At 45.7% G+C, this 18,282-nt stretch overlaps 1 protein-coding gene across 14 annotated transcripts in view; it reads left to right on the top strand.

Annotated features, from left to right (window-relative positions):
- Positions 1-15,997, top strand: part of dati (zinc finger protein datilografo) — a 65,671-nt gene extending 49,674 nt beyond the window's left edge. For 2 of the 14 annotated variants that reach the window (XM_086909030.1, XM_086909017.1), the window contains exons 5-13: positions 3,023-3,052; positions 9,630-9,789; positions 12,446-12,658; positions 13,103-13,225; positions 13,382-13,519; positions 14,234-14,437; positions 15,035-15,255; positions 15,439-15,592; positions 15,718-15,997. In XM_086909030.1, the coding sequence (XP_086765156.1) occupies positions 3,023-3,052; positions 9,630-9,789; positions 12,446-12,658; positions 13,103-13,225; positions 13,382-13,519; positions 14,234-14,437; positions 15,035-15,255; positions 15,439-15,592; positions 15,718-15,839 (1,365 nt within the window). In that variant the 3' untranslated portion in view covers positions 15,840-15,997. The remainder of the gene's footprint in view (positions 1-3,022; positions 3,053-9,629; positions 9,790-12,445; positions 12,659-13,102; positions 13,226-13,381; positions 13,520-14,233; positions 14,438-15,034; positions 15,256-15,438; positions 15,593-15,717) is intronic. The other 12 variants (XM_086909028.1, XM_086909027.1, XM_086909024.1 and 9 more) reach the window with 9 other exon arrangements.
- The last annotated feature ends 2,285 nt before the right edge of the window (positions 15,998-18,282 follow it).

The raw sequence follows: 18,282 nt of genomic DNA, 5'->3' as shown, positions 1-18,282 counted from the left end.
GCTCTCGATACGGAACAAAAGGCAAACACTATCCTCGGGGAGGTAGAGAAAGAGAAAAAGAGAAAGAGAAGTGACACGCGCATTACGGAGTAATTATCGGGGGAGTAGGAGAATAAAAAGGGGGGAGGGGGAAAAAAAATCGGACGATCTGGGAAAAAGATCGCGTCCCTCCCCGACTCGGTTAATCGAATTCACCCCTGGCGGTTCGAATCGCGGCACGTAGCGATTACCAGAGGAATCTTGTACCGTGGGGTTGTTTTTTGCCCGGTCTCGGTCGGCCAACTGAATTTCTCAACCCTTTCGCCGCGCCAGGCACATGTCTTGACGAAAAAACGTGGGAAGGCATCTGTCGAGCCGTCCGTGACTCGCTCTTTTCTCCTCCTCCTCCTTCTCTTCTCCCCTTCCCCCTCCCCTTCTTCCTCCTCTTCGTCTTCTTCTCGCGCTTCTACTTCTTCTTCTTCTTCTTCTTCTTCTTCTTCTTCTTCTTTTCGTTCTTTTCGTTGAAAAACCGATCGGCCTCCTTTTTCCGATCCCTCCCTCAATTAGGCCAGCCACGTTGCGTAACCACGTCGTAAACTAACCCAACTCTCCTCTCCCTGAAAGGAGGAAAACGGTAAACGTCCGCGACCGATTAAACGCCTAAGATCGAACACGGATCGGATTATCGATGGATGGGAGGGATCGGCGATTAATTGATCGATTATTCGTTTCGCGCGTAACTTTTCGCGAGGGAAAGAAAGGGAGGGAAGAAAATTGTTCCCTTCCCCTTCTTTTTCCCGACTCGTGTCGACAAAATCGGAATCTCAGGTGCGCTCGAGGTGGAGCGCGTAATCCGAGTTACAGTTTTCGCCGGGCGATAAATATCGTTCTTTCAACATCCGCCGCCCGAGAGATCCTTTTTAATCGAAAGCTAATCCTTCCCCTTCCCACTCTCCCTCTTCCTCCTTCCTCTCGATAAATCTCGACCGACTCGAGTAGGTATCGTTTTCTCCTCACGGTCGTCGAAATCCTCGCGCGAGATCACCGACCACCAAGGCAAATTTAATAATTGCGATTACGGTCGAGTATAGCGAACGGGTAGCGAATGGTGGAGGATAGGAGGGGGAGGGAGAAGGAGTTAAAAGTAGCCCGCGCGTCTTCGCGAGTTCCAAAAGGAGTAAAAAAAAAAAAAAAAAAGAAAGAAACCGAGAAGAAGAAGAAGAAGAAGAAGATGAGGAGGAGGAAACGCGAAACACGAACGCGAGGAGGGAATCTGCTCGCGAGAGAAGTAATTAAAAGCCGCCAGCGCGACAGAAACAGAGCTCCGTCCAGAGCTCCGGTGAAAATAAAACGAAACGAAACACAAATGGAGAGAGGGAGGGAGGGAGAGAGAGAGAGAGAGAGAGCTCGAGCCCATCTTGCGCGGCTAATCGAATTTTCGCCGGGGCAGATTTCTTGAAATTGTTTTCGCTATTCCGACCTATCTAGCCCAACCACCCCTTTCCTCCACTACCCCCTGGATAGCTAATGGATCGTTGTTTAAAACGAGAAGAAGAGCAAGAAGAGAGGGGAAAAAAAGAGGCGAGCGAGGAGACCGAGTGAAACAGAGAGAGAGAGAGAGAGAGAGAGAGGAGAGGAAAAGCTGAAGGAGGAGGAGGAGGGGAAATGAAAGAGTTAGACTCTGTGGGTCGAGGCCTGGCGTGTCGGCGAAACATTATCCCGGCCAAGAAAGACAATACACTCCGAGTACAATATTATAATAGGCCGGAGCGTAAATGTATTATACAGAACGATCGGTAGCCAGCCGTACAAACTTACGATTTCCTCCCTCTACACGCTTCCTTCGTGCGTCTTATGAACTGTGTTATCCCCTCTTCTTTGTTTCCTTCGAACCGAAGGGAGAAGAACGGGCCCACGTTTCTCTTCCAATTCACCTTCTCTTCGAACTTTCGTCTCTACACTTTCGTTCCAATATACTATACGACGAGCGTCGACGCGTTAGAAAAGACGAGTAAGACGTCTCTCTCTCTCTCTCTCTCTCTCTCTCTCCATGTTCCGTAGAGAGAGAGAGAGAGAGAGAGAATCGATTTCGCGTTCGACGTCGACGCACCGCAACAGTCGACTGCTCGAACCGATCAAAGAATTTAAACGACGTCGTTTCCGTCGTTCGTCGTGACGCGGCAGTAAACGAAGACGTAGAGGAGAGGAGGGAGGGAAAGAAAACACCGCGCGTTTTCTTCGCTTCCGTTTTCTTCCCGCGTCACACACGTGTTTCACCCCCACCACCACCACTTTTGCGCGAAGTATTTGTAGGATCCGTAGTTTAGCGGTACAAGGGTTGAATGTCGTGCAACACGATACAACCCTTTCTGTTGGCGGACTTTCTCGTGCCTCCGAACCTTCTTCCGACTCACCTCCGGGCTCTCTTCCCATCGGGTCCCTTCACCCCTCTTCTTCTTAATTGCCCAAGCGTCGACGAGGCTCGGTAAAAACTCGTTAGCCATTAGATTTATTTTTCCTCGCCACGGGGATTCATTCCGTGTTATATATACCTATATATATACATATATATATTTAAAAAGAAATGGGAAAAAGAATCGTGCGTTTGCGTTACCGTTTTTTTTTTTTTTCTTTTTTTTACCGACTTGGTTTCTGTTATTATTTTTCTTTCTCTTCTTCTTCTTCTTCTTCTTCTTCTATTTTCGTTCTCCTCCTCCCCTCTTTTTTTTACAATTATCTGTCTCTTCTCCTCCTCGGAAGATGAAAAATTCGATCGCGATTATTTCGAATATTTATCCTCCGGGAATCTCGCGTGTGTGTGTGTGTGTTACACAACGCGCGAAAGAAAGCACCGTCGAATTAAACGGACGAAACGCTTGTTAATAATAAATACACTGTTTGTATTGTCTCGAGGAAAGGGGACGTTGGAGTTGTGAGCATTTCTCTGAAAAATGCGACACAATCTAAAAAAAGATATTTAATTGTTCTCGAATTAATAATGCAAATTGATCTTCATTTCATGCTGGTCTCCTCTTTGTCGCAGTGTTCCAAGTACCCGTGGCAACGATTAAAGGTAAAAAGATCGGGTGAAATGATGCGGGAGAGCCCGTGGGAATTCGTTTCGGGTGTGATTCCGTTATCCTTAGCTTAGATTAAAGAAAGAAAAAAAGAAAAGAAAGAAAAAAGAAAGAAAATTTCACTTGTCTCGTTTGTCTCCACGACAATTATTTCTTAATAATTCCACACAGAAATAATTCGAAAACGCCACGTGTCTGGTATCTAGCATTCGTCCTTTGCATCCTCCGTGATAATTGGCGCTAATTTGCTGAAAAAAAACCGACCCCCGACGATTATCACTCACCGATATATCTATCTATCTATCTATCTATCTATCTACGACGATCCCATGTTTCTCGATCTTATCGTTCCTTATCGCGGGAAAAACGTCACGCGTTTGCGTTGTTCGTAACCACCTCGATACCACCTCGCCACGATCCGACGCGCGAGTCGTCCTTCTCGATCGACGCCCGAAGAAGAACGCGCTCGATTTCTTTTCTTTTCCTTTCTTTTCTTTCCTTTTCCATCCAAATTTTTTAATCGTTTCACACCCCCTCTCTCTCCTCTCCTCTCAATCGTTGATATCGTTGCCTAGCGAATAGATTTCTCTTCGTTCGTTACCTCTTCTCTTTCGTCAAAACGAGAGGGAAACTGGGACGCATCGGCTTCTCGTGGAGGGAGGGAAAGAAAGATCGGATCGGAAATTTTCTTTCCCGTCTTTTTTTTCTTTCTTTTTTTGCTTTTTCCTCTTCTTCTTTCCGCGCCATCTCCAACCTATCGGGTCCCCGTTCTCGCCCGTTCCAACCATTTTTTTTTCTCTCTCCCCCCCGACTTCCCCTCGATATTAATTTTTTGCACAGTCTCCGCCTCTGCGAGCCCCCTTTTTTTTCCTCTCTCTCTCTCTCTATCTGTTTTTCACCATCGTACACACACACGCGCGCACGAACATACACAGTTCATCGACGACCGAAGGACCTAATGAAATCATTCCCGCGCCGATTCCGACCGGGGTGGGATTTCTCCCCCATTGTGCGACACCCCTGTGCGTTTTTTCCACTCTCTCTCTCTCTCTCTCTCTCTCTCTCTCTCTCTGTTCCCAGTGACCAAAAGCGTGAGAGGGTCCAAACTGCTATTGGCACAACACAAAGTGGGAAGAGAGGAGGAGGAGGGGGAGAGGGGAGCTGCATCCTCAACCCTTTAGTTACTTTTTTCCTTCCCCCTTCCCCTTCCCCTCGGGGGTGATTGGACACGCATAACCCGCGGATTACCGTGCAGCGCGTGATACGCCAAAAAACGCGCCGGCTTGGAATAATATCTACCAGCGGATGGTACGCACAATGGAGGGAAGAGAAGAGAGGAGAGGAGAGGAGAGGAGAGGAGAGGAGAGAAGAAAGAAAGAAAGAAAGGAAGGAAGGAAGGAAGGAAGGGGGGGGGAGAGAGAGAGAGGAGAGGAGAGGAGAAGAATGGAAGGGAAATTAAACAGGTTCTAACAGGAAAGAAAATCACCACTACGGATTAATAATTTCATAATGCGACGACCCCCCGTTCAATATTCACGGTGCAATTTTTTTTTTTTTTTTTATCGAAGCACGAAGCGTAGCTGATCCAACTATATAATAATACATCGAAATACATGTATTCGTATTCTTGCACCGATCGAAAATGAATCATCACCGTTCGAATATTATTGCTACTACTACTGCTGCTACTACTGCTACTACTACTGCTACCACTGCCATCACTGTTACTTTCTTTCTCTCTACGACAATCGTTGCATCGTTGTTCGAAATTGAGAAGAGGAGGAGGAGAAGGAGGAGGAGAAAGATTCTTAGAAAGAAAGAAAAATCTTTATATATATATATACACGGAAAATTACAAATCGTTAACCAATTATTATTTCGCCATGTTACCGAACGAAATAAATAATACGCGCTCTCCAAGTACGAAAAGGTAGCGGCGGCAAGAGAGAGCGAGGCAACCGGTCAACGAATATATATCTTTTACAGACTTTGTTTGTTGGTGTAACCGAGTATCGTACGAAGGTTGTCTGCCGGCGAGGCTCGCGGCCTCGTTGCGGCTAAAAAAGCCAAGGAAAGGAGACGGCTGGAAAAAAAAAAGAGAGGGAAAGGGAGAGAGAGAGAAATGACGCGAAAAGAATTGCGCGCCGCGAGAATGACCTTCGGATTTTATCGCTTTACTCCGAGAAAACGGAGGGAACCCCTCTTCGTTCCACCTCGATTTTTGTGCCAAAGTTTCGCATCGTATCACGTAGTAGCACAGCGTAAACAATCGGGATCAAAACATCGTCTCGATGATCGGGAATGGAAAGGACGATGAACGATGGAACGAGGACAACAATGACGCGACAAAAATCTTTCTCTCTCTCTCTCTCTCTCTCTCTCCCTCCCTCCCTCCCTCCCTCCCTCTCTCTGTCGACCACGCGCGATTTTCCTCCGACTCCGATCAAAGATGGTCCCTTTTCTTTCCCTGGCAAAATGGCGAGGCCCAGCGTCACGCATCGCTACGCGTATGCTCACACCCACTTCCTTTTTACGCCACTCCCTGGCCCGCACCGGCCCGGCTTAAACCCGGCTCGCAGGAGCGTTTTCTTCAACCGGATAAATAGAGCCGATAGTTCGACTCGCTTGGACATAGGAATCTCGCCCCGGGGCGAGATTCTGCCGTTGGCAGAGAAAGAAAGGAAGGAAGAGAGAGAGAGAAAGAAAAGGGGGAAAAAATCGTGCAAGCGGGAAGAAGGGAAGGAAGAGAAAGCGAGACGAGAAAAGACGAGAGAGGATTTCATCGGGAGGTGATGTTGGAAGTTGGAAGACGAATCTAACGACTCGCAGAAAGAGAGAGAGAGAGGGAGAGGGAGGGAGGGAGGGAGAGAGAGAGAGAGAGAAAGAGGTTGTCGTTCGAAGGGAGAGGGAGGGATCGGGAAGCGTGGAATTGGGAATAGAGTGTTGTGCTAGGCTCGCGGCACCGTGCACCGCGTAGTACCACGTACGTAGAGACTCGAGAGAGAGAGAGAGAGAGAGAGAGAGAGAGGAGCCGAGAGATGAATCTGGTCACGGCGAATCATAAAGTCCCTTGGGGATTCGCCCACGCTGCACCGCTCTCTGGCGAGCGCCGATGGACGCGGGGCGAAGAGAATGGAGAGAGAGGGAGGGAGGGAGAGAAATGATCGAGGCGGGTAAAATGGAAGGAAGACGAGGACGGTGCTTACGGAAAAGGAACGAAGAGAAAGAGAGCGGGCGAGCACACGGCACACGAAGGAGAGTCGAGAGAGGTATTCGCGGTGCAAAAAGCGAGGATGCAGGCAAAAAAGGAAGAGCGCAACGAAGAAACCGGTTTTTTCCAGTTGGGCCAGGTCGGGGCGTCGAACTTACGGACCGCAGCCTCCCTCCGAGAATAACTTGCATGCAGCGGCACCAACATCGGCGACGCCGACGACGTCGACGGCCGGCATCTTCTTCTTCTTCTTCTTCTTCTTCTTCTTCTTCTTCGTCTTCTTCGTCTTCTTCTTCTTCGTGGTGTGTCGGTTCAACCGGCTCGGGCTTGTCCCAGGTCCGGGAAGAAAGAAGGACGCCCGGGCTTTGGCCCGTCGAAAACAACGAGCGGGAGGCGTGCCTTGGAAAGAATATCGCCTATCGTCGAACCGGGGCGAGAGGAACGCGACGAACGGGCGAACAACAACTCCGACGAGCGTGGGTGTGTTCCCAAGAGGGGAAAAAAAAAAAAAGGAACACGAGACAGAGAGAGAGAGAGAGAGAGAGAGAGAGAGGGGCGCATGCTACGGCGCAGGAAGAGGAGGGCAAGGACCCTCTAAACTCGGGGAGGGGGAGGGGAGGGGGAGGGGGGTTCATTGACGCTGCCATGCATCGTTCCACCAACCTTCCTCGATCATTTATTTTTTTTTCTTCCTTCCTTTCTTTCTTTCTTTCTTTCTCGTTCTTTTTGTTTTTTTTCTTTCTTTCTTTTCTCCTCCCCAACTTCTTCGCGGCTCATACATCTTCTCTACGCCATCGCGTAGAGATCGATGGATCTAGTGGATCGAGAAAAGTTTCGCGCGAGTTTCGATTTTGAAAGGAACGTGGAAAGAAAAATTCGAAAAATATCGTTCGTTTCGTCCTGTCCCGGAAACGGAAAGGGGAATTGGAAATCGGATATCTATATAAATATATATACATTTGATCATGAGGGGGGGGAGAAAGAAAAGACGAAGGAAGGAAAGAGGAAGGAAAAGAGGGAGAGGGACGTGTAAATAAAATGGACGGTAAAAGGATAGGAAGGGAGGGAGGGGGAAAAAAGGCGAGTGTAAAAGGGAAGCGAAAACCGTGATTAATAATAGCTAAAGATGTATTATTATTCGTGGAAAATTGTTCTTGCGAGGGAAGAATCGGAGGGGGCGTAAAGAACGGCGTTAAAGAAGGAAAAGAGAGAAAGAAAAAAAAAAAAAAAAAAAAAAAAAAGGCTAACGCCGAAAACCGTAGGTCAACGACGCCTCGTGTTATTTTAAACTGGTCTCCTGCCCGAGATTCGGCTCTCCTCCGTCCCGTTGATCGTCTCAACTCGGTCGCGGTTATCCCAGGTCCGGGGAAGGGAAAAAGAAAGAGAGAGAGAGAGAGAGAGAGAGAGAGAGAGGGAGAAGAAAAGAAAAAAGAAAGAAAGAACGACGAACACGGTCGGTTCGGTAAAGATAGGTGTAGGGAAAGGGGGAGAGAAAGAGCGAGGAAGAAAGAGAGAAGGACGACTCGCCGCGAGTGAGAGAGAGAAGGAAGGGGGAGGGGGAGGGAGGGGAGGAGGAGGAGGAGGGAAAAAAAAAGAAAAAAAGAAGGAAACGAAACGAAACGAAACGAAAAAAGGAGGAAGAGAAGGAGGAGGAGGAAGAGGAGGAGGAGGAGGAGGAGAAGGAGGATGCGTTGTATCAAAGTGGATGGGAGAGGAAAGGGGAGAGCGAGGAGAAGTAGTAGGCAGGAAGAAAGGAAAGGAGGCGAGTAAAGACCCGAAAAGTTTGGGGTCATTGCCGTCTGGTCTCGTTTTAGCCTTTCCTTCCTCCTCTTCCTCCTCCTCCTCCTCCCAACTTCTCCTCCTTCTTTCCTTCCTCTTCGTATTCTTTTTCTCTCCGTTTTAACCACTCTTTCCGAGCAAGGTTGACCGCCATGTTTTTCCCTCAGCGCGTGCCCCTACCGCCTCGTGTGCGTATATAACCGACCTTCGCGTGTGCGAGAGAGAAAAGAGAGAGAAATATAAAGAAATATCGAGAGAGATATATATATATATATATATATATATACGAACGTACGAATATGTATATATATATATATATAAAAAAAAAGAGAAAAGAAAAGAAAAGAGAAAAAGAAAGGAAAAAAAGAAAAGAAAAAAGAAATAAGACCGCGAAGAAACAATCATTTACCTTTACCCGCGAGGTCGCCAATGACGGAGAGACAGATACTTGCAATGAGGACGTCGAATTTCGTTCATCATTCTCTTCATATTATCTGTTTTAAAGGATGGCCTTTGTCAGCTTTTGTCAGATCCAATAATAATAATAATAATAATAATAATAATCCTCCATCGCCGCGTATCGTCGATATCCGTATCCACGATGGGAACAAAATAAAAAAAGAAAATCGCGATTCTCGCGTCGTCTCGTGAATCGCCGACGATTGAACCCGATAACGGCGACAAAGGTCATCGTGTGCAATTGTGTCGTAGTAACTAGTAGTCGTTCGATCTGTGCTTTGCATTCCCGTTCATTCTGTGAGGTCGTGGCGAGATCGATCGGAGAAGATCCATAAAAGATCGAATTCCTCTAATTCTTTCTCTATTTTTAAATATACCACCATCGATTTCCGATTCTTATATTCTCCGATCGTTCTTCGGACCTCACGCTTTTCTATATATATATATATGTATATACGTATATATGTATATATATATATATATATATATATATATAATGTAATATGTACATATATATATACATATATATATATATATAAATATGTACACGTACATTCGTCTGTCTGGGCTTTGCTTTCTCCTCCTCCTCCTCCTCCTCCTCCTCCTCCTGTCTTTCTCCCTTTCGCAAACGAGAAAGAATCGACCACAACATATCCATGCGAGACTTTCTTTTTTTTTTTTTTGTTTTTTTTTCCCCCCACTCTTTTCCATCCATCGCATACACTACTCGCATACACGCCCATCGACGTACGATCCGACGTGGCGTCACGGCTTAAACGGCGATAACCATAAATCCTTGCAATTCCACCCTAAAAACTTTTCTCCTCCGTCCCGCCAGACACTCGAGGTGAATTCCCTTTTGCAAGAGAGAGACAAAAAAAAGAAAGAAAAAGAGAAAAGAAACAGAGGGGAAAAAAGAAAAAGAAAAAGAGAAAGAAAAAAAAAGTAGTCCGTGGTGGCGGCGGTGCAATCGGTACTCTAACTCTCACTGGTCAATCGTTCTGTTCTGTGCGCTGCCTGTCCTGCGCTTCTGGTTCGCGACTCTGTGGTGGTATTCTGTGGGTCGGCTGCTCTCTACCGGTGTGCCTGCTTCCGGTTCCTCTTGTTCCGGCCCCCCAAAAAAGGAGTTGCAACAGCGTGTTGTGTTCCAGCAACACGCCGCCCTGATCGGCGGCCCCAACGCGACCAGCTGTCCCGTCTGCCACAAACTCTTCCTCGGTGGCGAAGCTCTCATGGAGCACATGAAGCACACCCACAAGGACCCGAATGCCTCCGGCGTTGCCAGTAAGTATCTACGATAGAAGTCGAGAGAGGCGCCCTCGATTTCGTCCGTCTCACTCTTTCTTTCTCCTTGCTTTTCTTTTTTTTTTCTTTTCCTACTTATTATTATACGTCGATAATAATAGATATATATATATATATACACACACACGTACACGTGCGTATCGTACACGTGCATCGAATCGGGGAAACACCTTCTCTTCTCCATATATATATATATGTGTATATATATGTGTGTGTGTGTTTTATTCACTAACTCATCATTAACGCTACGTATATTTACAACATTTATATCATTACTTCTCCTCTGTCTGTCTGTACGTAACTTTTGATAACTTTGACTCTAACGCACGCGATTCAAACGCGATTTTTTATTATCCCTTCCCTTCCACCCAATTGTTATCCCTTCTTTGCGCTTTCGTCTATCTTTGGACGAGGAAACGAGAGGAAACGGCCACGATTGGGAGAAGGAAAGGAATCGGTGCGGTCGAGAGAGGATCGTTCGAGACAGGACAAGATGATAAAATCGAGAAGATAAAGAAGAGAGAGAGAGAGAGAGAAATCTCGTATAATACGCACAAATATTATAAAATACGTGCGATCGTATTTTAAAACGCGCGTTTCATCCGTCTACGAGATCCGTCTACGACTCGTACTTTCTCCTGCTCTCCAAAGTCGTGGTCGTCTCCTACTTTTGCCGGTGATTCCGTCCATCCATCCATCCATCCATCCATTCGTCCGTCCGTCCGTCCGTTCCTTCGTCTTTCTAACCCACAACCCAGTTAACGAGGGTTTCTCGCGGAAGGAGAAATCGTTTCTTCGAGAAGGAGAAAGAAAGAACGGGGAGATAGGCGTAACGAGGGTGCCCCTTAATTGCGAGTAAGTGTAAAAAAAAAAAAAAAAGAAAAAAGAAAAAGAAAAAAGAAAGAAAAGAGAGAGAAAGCGAGAAAGATGGTACGATCGCTCCTCGTCGAGGGGTTGTTCGTCCTTATTAGTATTTAAGTACTACTACTACCACTACCACTATTATTACTACTACTATTACTACTACTACTACTACTACTACTACTACCACTACTACCACTACTACTACTACTACTACTACTACTACTAGTACGTTTCACATCCCCCCACCTAAGAAACTTGCTTTGGCGCGGGCGATATGCACACATTGTCCTGTCACTTCTTCGTATTGTTTCGCTGAACGGAAAAAGGGGGTGTAGCACTTAGCGCACTCACCCGACTAATACCACTTGCGTATATATATATATATATATATATAGGTATATATATATATATATATATACCTTACTACTATACTATCGCTAATATAAAACCGGTGCTTCAAAAAGGGTGACTCGTTCCGACTTTTGTGCGTGTTGTTTCTGTTGTTACAAGTGTGTGGGCATACGTAGATAGACGTACAGAGAAGAACGATCGACGCGCACGGATCGTGCGCCAGTCAATGAGAATCTATCTCTTTACGAAAAAAACCGCTTCGTTACTCGTTTCCTCCATCATTTCGATCTAACTAATAATAATAATAATAATAATATATATATATATATATATATACATACGTATATATAAATATATATGTATATCGTATATAATAAACGGAAAAAGAAAAAAAAAAAAAAAAGAACACCCAGTATCGACCTGGTGTAGATATATACAATATATAGATATATATATATATATATATAAAAATATCTTTTCACATATTGATGACCGAAATCATCATTGCATATACTGTACACAAGTATATAAGTGTTGACACGTTGCGTTTACACGTAACGCGTAACATAAAGTTTTTCGTCCATCGTCCATCCGTCCATCCGGTCCGATCTCTTTCGAGAGAGAGGGAGAGGGAGAGAGGGAGGGAGGGAGAGAGAGAGAGAGAGAGAGAAAGGAAACGAGATCGAAAACCGAGAGATGCGGAAAAAAAAAAAATAAACAAACAATAATAATATTAATAAAGAGACGGAGGGGAGGAAGCAAACTGTAGAGAGAGAGAGAGAGAGAGAGAGAGAGAAAGAGAAAAAAGAAAAACGACGATGAGGAATAAAAATGAAAAGAGAGGGGAGGAGAGAGCGGAAGGGGAGGAAAAGGGAAAAAGAAAGAGAGAAAGAGAAAGAGAAAGATAGAGAGAGAGAGAGAGATTCGTCGAACTTTTCTTTGTGCGTCTATAAGCGTGCAAGCGCGCGTACGTGCGTGTACATCTTGGTTTTTGGGCCGACGACCTCGCTCGTGAAAGGGAGCCAGCAACGGCAGAAGCAGCGCGCGGTGCGTCCGAGGTCAGTGCTCTCCTGGTCCTCGGCTATCCGTGTCTGCAAGGATTCTCCCTTCGCCTTCGAGGTCGACTGGAATGTCGACGTACGTACGCGCGTATGTACACGCGAATGCGTGAGAAATAATAAGGTGGAGGTGGAGGTGGAGGAAAAAGAAGGATGATGATGAAGGTGATGGTGATGGTGGTGATGATGAAATGAAAAGATCGAACAAGGATGATAATAAGGATGGTAGTGATATGACGATGATGGTGATATGATGATGATAATGATGATGATGATGATGATGATGATGGAGGAGGTGGCTTTCGTTCCTTGGGAAGCTTTATCCTGCTTAGCATTGACCTTGAAATTGTGTCGCCCTATTGTTCCCTCCGCTGACTGCACAACCTCCGTTGCCGGGGTTTACCTAGCGAAGCGACGGACCGCCAACCACCCGTGTCCAGTGTGCGGAAAACACTACGTCAACGAGGGTAGTCTTAGGAAACACCTGGCCTGCCATCCTGAGACCAGTCAACTTAGCACAAGCCTCAGAATGTGGCCGTGCTCGGTGTGCCAAGCCGTCTTCACTCACGAGAGCGGTAAGTATGATCTTCTTTTCTCTTCCAACGATCATTATAATACGTATATATAATGATATAATATAATTCATATAATATAATTCAAGTGCGGGATCATCGTATGCGACGATCAACCATTTCGTTTCTTCTTCTCTTTTTTTTCTTTTTTTTTTTCTTTTTTTCTTCGTTCCTCTTCGCATCGATCTTATACACATCTCGTGTGTATATATATATAATCTTTGTATTTATCGATCGTCGTCGTGCCGCGTCCGTCCGTTTTTACTTTTCATTTCATCGATGGTGTATATATACATACATACATATATATATATATATATACACACACATATATATATATAGCGATATCGTCCACGTTTACCTCCACTCCAACTTTCTCGCTACTAATCGAAACACTAATCGAAAAACTCTATCGAGACTCTTTTGCTTTACTTTGTTCCTGTTAAGGTTTGTTGAGTCACATGGAGCACATGAGAATGGACCCCAAGCATCAGTTTGCGGCGCAATACGTTTTAAGTCGCGCCGCCGCCGAGAGGCGAGAGAGAGAAATCCTCGCGTCTTCGAGTTTAGGTATGAGGTTATCGCAAAATTATAATAATCTATGTATATAATATATACATATAGATAATTTTCTTCATAAGTTGTATATCATTTTCGTGAACGATGATATCGTTTTCAATGAACGTCATCAATAATATCGCTAATTCGATCGATTCTCGTGTACAGGTGCGGGATTGGGAGTGTTGGGAAGTCAAACAGGCGGACCTCAAAATTTGCAACAACCACCAATGTGCCCTTCGCCGTCGGCTCATTCGGACAGCAGCAGTGGAAACGGAAGATTATCGTCAGCCGGTAGTGAACCTGGTACGCTCCGATCTTGTTCCTCGTCTACTTGCAAATGGTCGTCTGGAATAATCGTTAAAGTGTCGTGAATATATATATATATATATATATATAGAAATATATATACATATATATTCTCCCGAGAGAGTCGAGCAATTTTTTCAACATCATCAACCAACATATATACATTCTCACTCACGTTTGTTCGAAATAATGTATCGCTAATATTATACACTTTAAGTACACATTAAGCGACGAGTTTCGACGAGAAAAACCTAACTACGAGAGTTATTGTAGCGAACATTATTATTATTATTATTATTATTATTACTATCATTATTATTATTATTATTATTATTACTATCATTATTATTATTATTATTATTATTATCACGCTTTATCTGATTAAAAATAAATCATCCACGAATTCTTGTGTGAGTAATTTCGTCATGCTCACTCCGATTTTTTATATAATATAATAATACGTCCGTTTCTTGTTATAAATATGTATATATGTATCCGTATCTATATCTCTGTCGAATAACATAACAATAAAAAAAAGAAAAAAGAAAAGGAAAAGAGAAAGAGAAAGAAATCAGATCGTAGATCTTGCGATAGATCTCAGCGCGAGATTTTGTCATGTATTTATTATGTAGCGCGCAAAGATATATATATATATATGTATATAGATATATGGCTATCGTGTCGATCGACTATGCATATTAACGGGAGCAGACTTTTGCGCAGGTACCGGTCTGCTGAATAACAACAACAATAACAACAATAACAACATGGCGTCACCGGGGCCGAGCGGTAACAAGCTGAGCGAGATGCTACGGGCTGGAAGTCAACCGGGCTCCGCGCAACAATACCACGACGAGATGCAGTCGCAGCAACAACGCATGACGGCAGTGATGGCCGCCGCCGCCGTGTCAGCGGGTAAGGGTTGCGCCGAACCGCTGCTCAGTATTTCCGTTCCAAGTTTCGACGACCGTGATCCACCATGACGATGATCGATCGATCGATCGGTCGCGATCCGCCCGTCGTTCAAGGTCGTCGATATTGCCTCTTATCGAGAGGAAGGGGGCGAGAGGGAGGGATCTCGCTCTCTCGCTCGAACGAACGAACGAACGAGATACTGGCGTTCGATTCGTTCCAATTATTATTACCGATAACCGTTTGATTTATAATTATGTTTTTCCGTGGCCAAGATTTTTCTTATCTGTTATAAATGCGGGGGCCACGGCATCTGTGCACACAACTCGCCCCGATCGTCCCGATCCTCCACGCGAAATACGGTGGCGATAGTTCAACAACAACAACGACGACGACAACGACGACGACGACGACGACAAAGTTTATCTACTCTCGCAATAAGTTTTCTAAGCTGCCCACCGACGAACTACTATCAACCGCTCCTCCTCCTTCTTCCTCCTTCCCTCTCTTTCTCGTGTCGCGTACAGAGATCGGGATCGGGAGGGAGATAATTGCGAGAATATTATTGATTCGTGATGCATGTGTACGTGTGATCGGCAGGTTTGCAAAATTCGGTGTCACCGAATCTGTCGCCGGTCGACATGGCGTCCCTGGCGGCTGCGATGAGGATGGGCAACAACGGTGACATGAGCGGTGGCGCCCAAGGATCGACGGGTCCCCAGCAACAGGGAGTACAAGCTACCGGACCGGAACAAACTCTGAGGATGCATCAGGCGGAAGCGTTGCTGCGCTCTCAAGCCGAAGCCGCGCTCAGGCTGGCTGTACGTACGACGCTACCTACGACGTTTCCCCTACGAAACGTTTTATTCCCTCCCGTATTTATCCCGGGAGGATAACTCACGATAATACTAAATTTAACACTTACACGTTTTTACAGTTATTACTTACGTTCGTATTTACATCTTACACGACCTCTTTTTTCTTTTTTTTTTGCGATCATGCAGGTGTCGCAAGCAGCAGCGGCGGCTGCCAGTTCCGCGGTCGGTGGAGACATGAGACATCATTTGGGCCAGCATAACGGGGGTAGCACCTCCGGCATGCCTGGACACCACACGAACCAACAGATGTCTCAGCAAGACACCTTACCGCCTGATCTCGGTAAGTGACGCGTTTCGCACATTCTTATTATTATTATTATTATTATCGTTCGTTCGACGAAGAGAAAGAGGGAGAGAGAGGGAGAGAGAGAGAGATGGAAGAAAGATTCAATTCGATATTCGCAGGGGAAGCGCTGCGATTGCAAGAGCAGCGATTGGAACAAGCCTTGAGGCTTCACGGTGATCCTCGGGCCTTGAGTTTCACCCTCCAGCACGTGGTCAATCAGCAGAACAATCAGCAACCATGAAAATTCAGTTACTACTGAGACGAGTGGACCCCTTGGACGTCGGATCAGACGGGCCTGCAGCAGCAAGTCGAGCGACTGAATCAGCAACCCCTTCAAGGGGTTGTCGAGCGGCAGTTGACGCTCAACGAGCAACAGCAGCAAGGCTCGTCCGGCATCGGTCTTCACCATCATCATCAACAGCAACAGCAGCAGCAGCAGCAGCAACAACATCAGCATCAACAACATCAGCACCAACATCAGCAGCAGCAGCAGCAGCAGCATCATCCTGAAGATCGTGGCGTCAAGAGGAAGGCCGACGATATGATCGGTAACACTGACAACGTGTAAAAATGAAAACGAGTTGCGCACGTACGAGTCGACGCGCGGAAAGAAACGCGACGAAACGTGTGCGCGTTTCTTTCCCTTCGTATTCGATTCTACGTCGACTCGTTTCGGCCGAAAAAAAAAAAGGAAAAGGCGTTCAAGTGTGGTCATCCGCGAAATTATTTCCGTCTCAGCAGTAGGGAAAAAAAAAAAAAAGACGAACAGAAACGAAAGAAATTATTAATTATTATTAATGTGTATATTCCGAGTGATCCTGAAAAATCGTGCCCCGACTTACGATTATTCAGCGTCAGCATGAGAGCAGGGGAAATTAAAATCCTTATTTTCACCCGGTCCACCCCACCGCGTGGGCGGACCGCGCGACCGGTGAAACGCTTCTCCCCAACGGACATGCATACGCGCATACAGCGACGAGGGAGGAGAAGGTTAACGGTCGATAATACGTATCTAGAAAATCCGTTACACGGTGCGTGAGGAACGGCAACCAGCCGCGGCCAATGGTCTCTTTCTTCTCTCAGCACCGCGCCAATCCCGATCGGATTCGCGCGGATCACGTTGTTCCTACTTACACCATTGCAGGTCCTGGATCCTAGAGTTCCTAGAACGACGACGCTCGAAACGAGAGGAGGCTCGCCCTCGACTTCCCTCCATCCCTTCTTCGAGGAGGGTGGAGGGACGATCAGGGGACCATGCCTCTCCCGAGCGATATTCTTCGTTGAGTCGCTCTTCTCTCAGAATTCGCAGGACGCATTGCCGCGCTGGTCGCCCGGAATCACCCCTGAAACGTGCCATAATTAATATCGGAACGAACGAAAATAATGAAACGAGCAAGGAAGGAAGGAAGGAAGGAAGGAAGGAAGGAAGAGAAAAAGAAAAAGAAAACTTGTGAAAGCGCGACTGTCCGGGAATCGCCCCTCCCCCTACCCCTCCCCTCCCTTTCCCTCGGTAGGGAAACGAACCGAAGGAGGGAATCGAAGGGGAGGAGGGAGGAGGGTTGTCGATCTCGGAGCGCGAGTTACTTCTTTTTTAGTACAAGAGCCGAAAAAAAAGGAAAAAAAAAAAAAAAAAAAAAGAAAAAAACACTTAGACCCTAAACCCGGACAAGGCGAAGCCTTGGATACTTGGTGTCTAAGCCTAATCAGAGAGTGATAAGCGTTACCCGATGATGATGATGATGATGATGATGATGATGATCGGGGCTTCTCTCTAGGCTCAAAAAAAACAAAACTAAACTATAACTAGACTTATACATAAACTATACATAACGTACATACCTAGAAGCCACTTTTAAGGTACCCTTAATTCTTAGCTCCCGTAACGTTTAAGAAGAAGGTCGTGGAAGAAAGAGGAAGAAGGAAGGAGGAGAAGGAGGAGGAGGAGGAAGAAAGGAGAGCGGAAGAAGAGAGCAGCGTCTCCGTTAACGCGTGCGATCGGACGGGGATGATCGGTTGTTAATAATCCTCCGTACGTCGTCGATCGGCGAGTACGAGATTGTTACGCGTCCCCCCGGGCACGGAAAAAAAGAAAAAGAGAAAAGAGAACAAAGGAGAAGGAGAATGTAAAACGGACGGTCTGGTATTCGCGATCATTTGGCGGGCCGACGACGAATTGGTATTCGCGAACACTTTCGTGGCCGCCAAAAAAACTCGTCGTTGGCCGCCGATCGATACGTGATTTAGCGATGTATATGTGTACACGTACAGAGAGCGGAAGAGAGAGAGAGAGAGAGGGAGAGGGAGAGAGAGAGAGAGAGAGAAGAGGAGAAATGAAGACGATGATGATGAGGAGGAGGACGAGGAGAAAGAAAGGAAACTACACACCAAACTACACACGTATACATACACTTGTACTCATAAATCACACGCGGAAATCCTTGTTACACTTATATATATATATATACACACTTGTACACACGCGTACACACGTACACACACTCGTATACTATATAATATTAAAAAAAAAAAAACACGCGAAGAATCTACTCCACGTAAGGATTATATATACATATAATATATATATATATTATATATATATTATATATATATTATATATATAAAAGAAAAAAAAAAAATGCGCGCAAACATGTGCTGGCCGGCAGCACGAGAACTATTAGCTCGTA

The sequence above is a fragment of the Apis florea genome, unplaced genomic scaffold (genome assembly GCF_048593485.1).
Source record: "Apis florea isolate Af1SG1 unplaced genomic scaffold, ASM4859348v1 contig_3081_pilon, whole genome shotgun sequence".
Lineage (NCBI taxonomy): Eukaryota > Metazoa > Arthropoda > Insecta > Hymenoptera > Apidae > Apis > Apis florea.
Note: the sequence above shows the minus strand (reverse complement) of the source record. Positions and strands in the feature narration are given on the sequence as shown.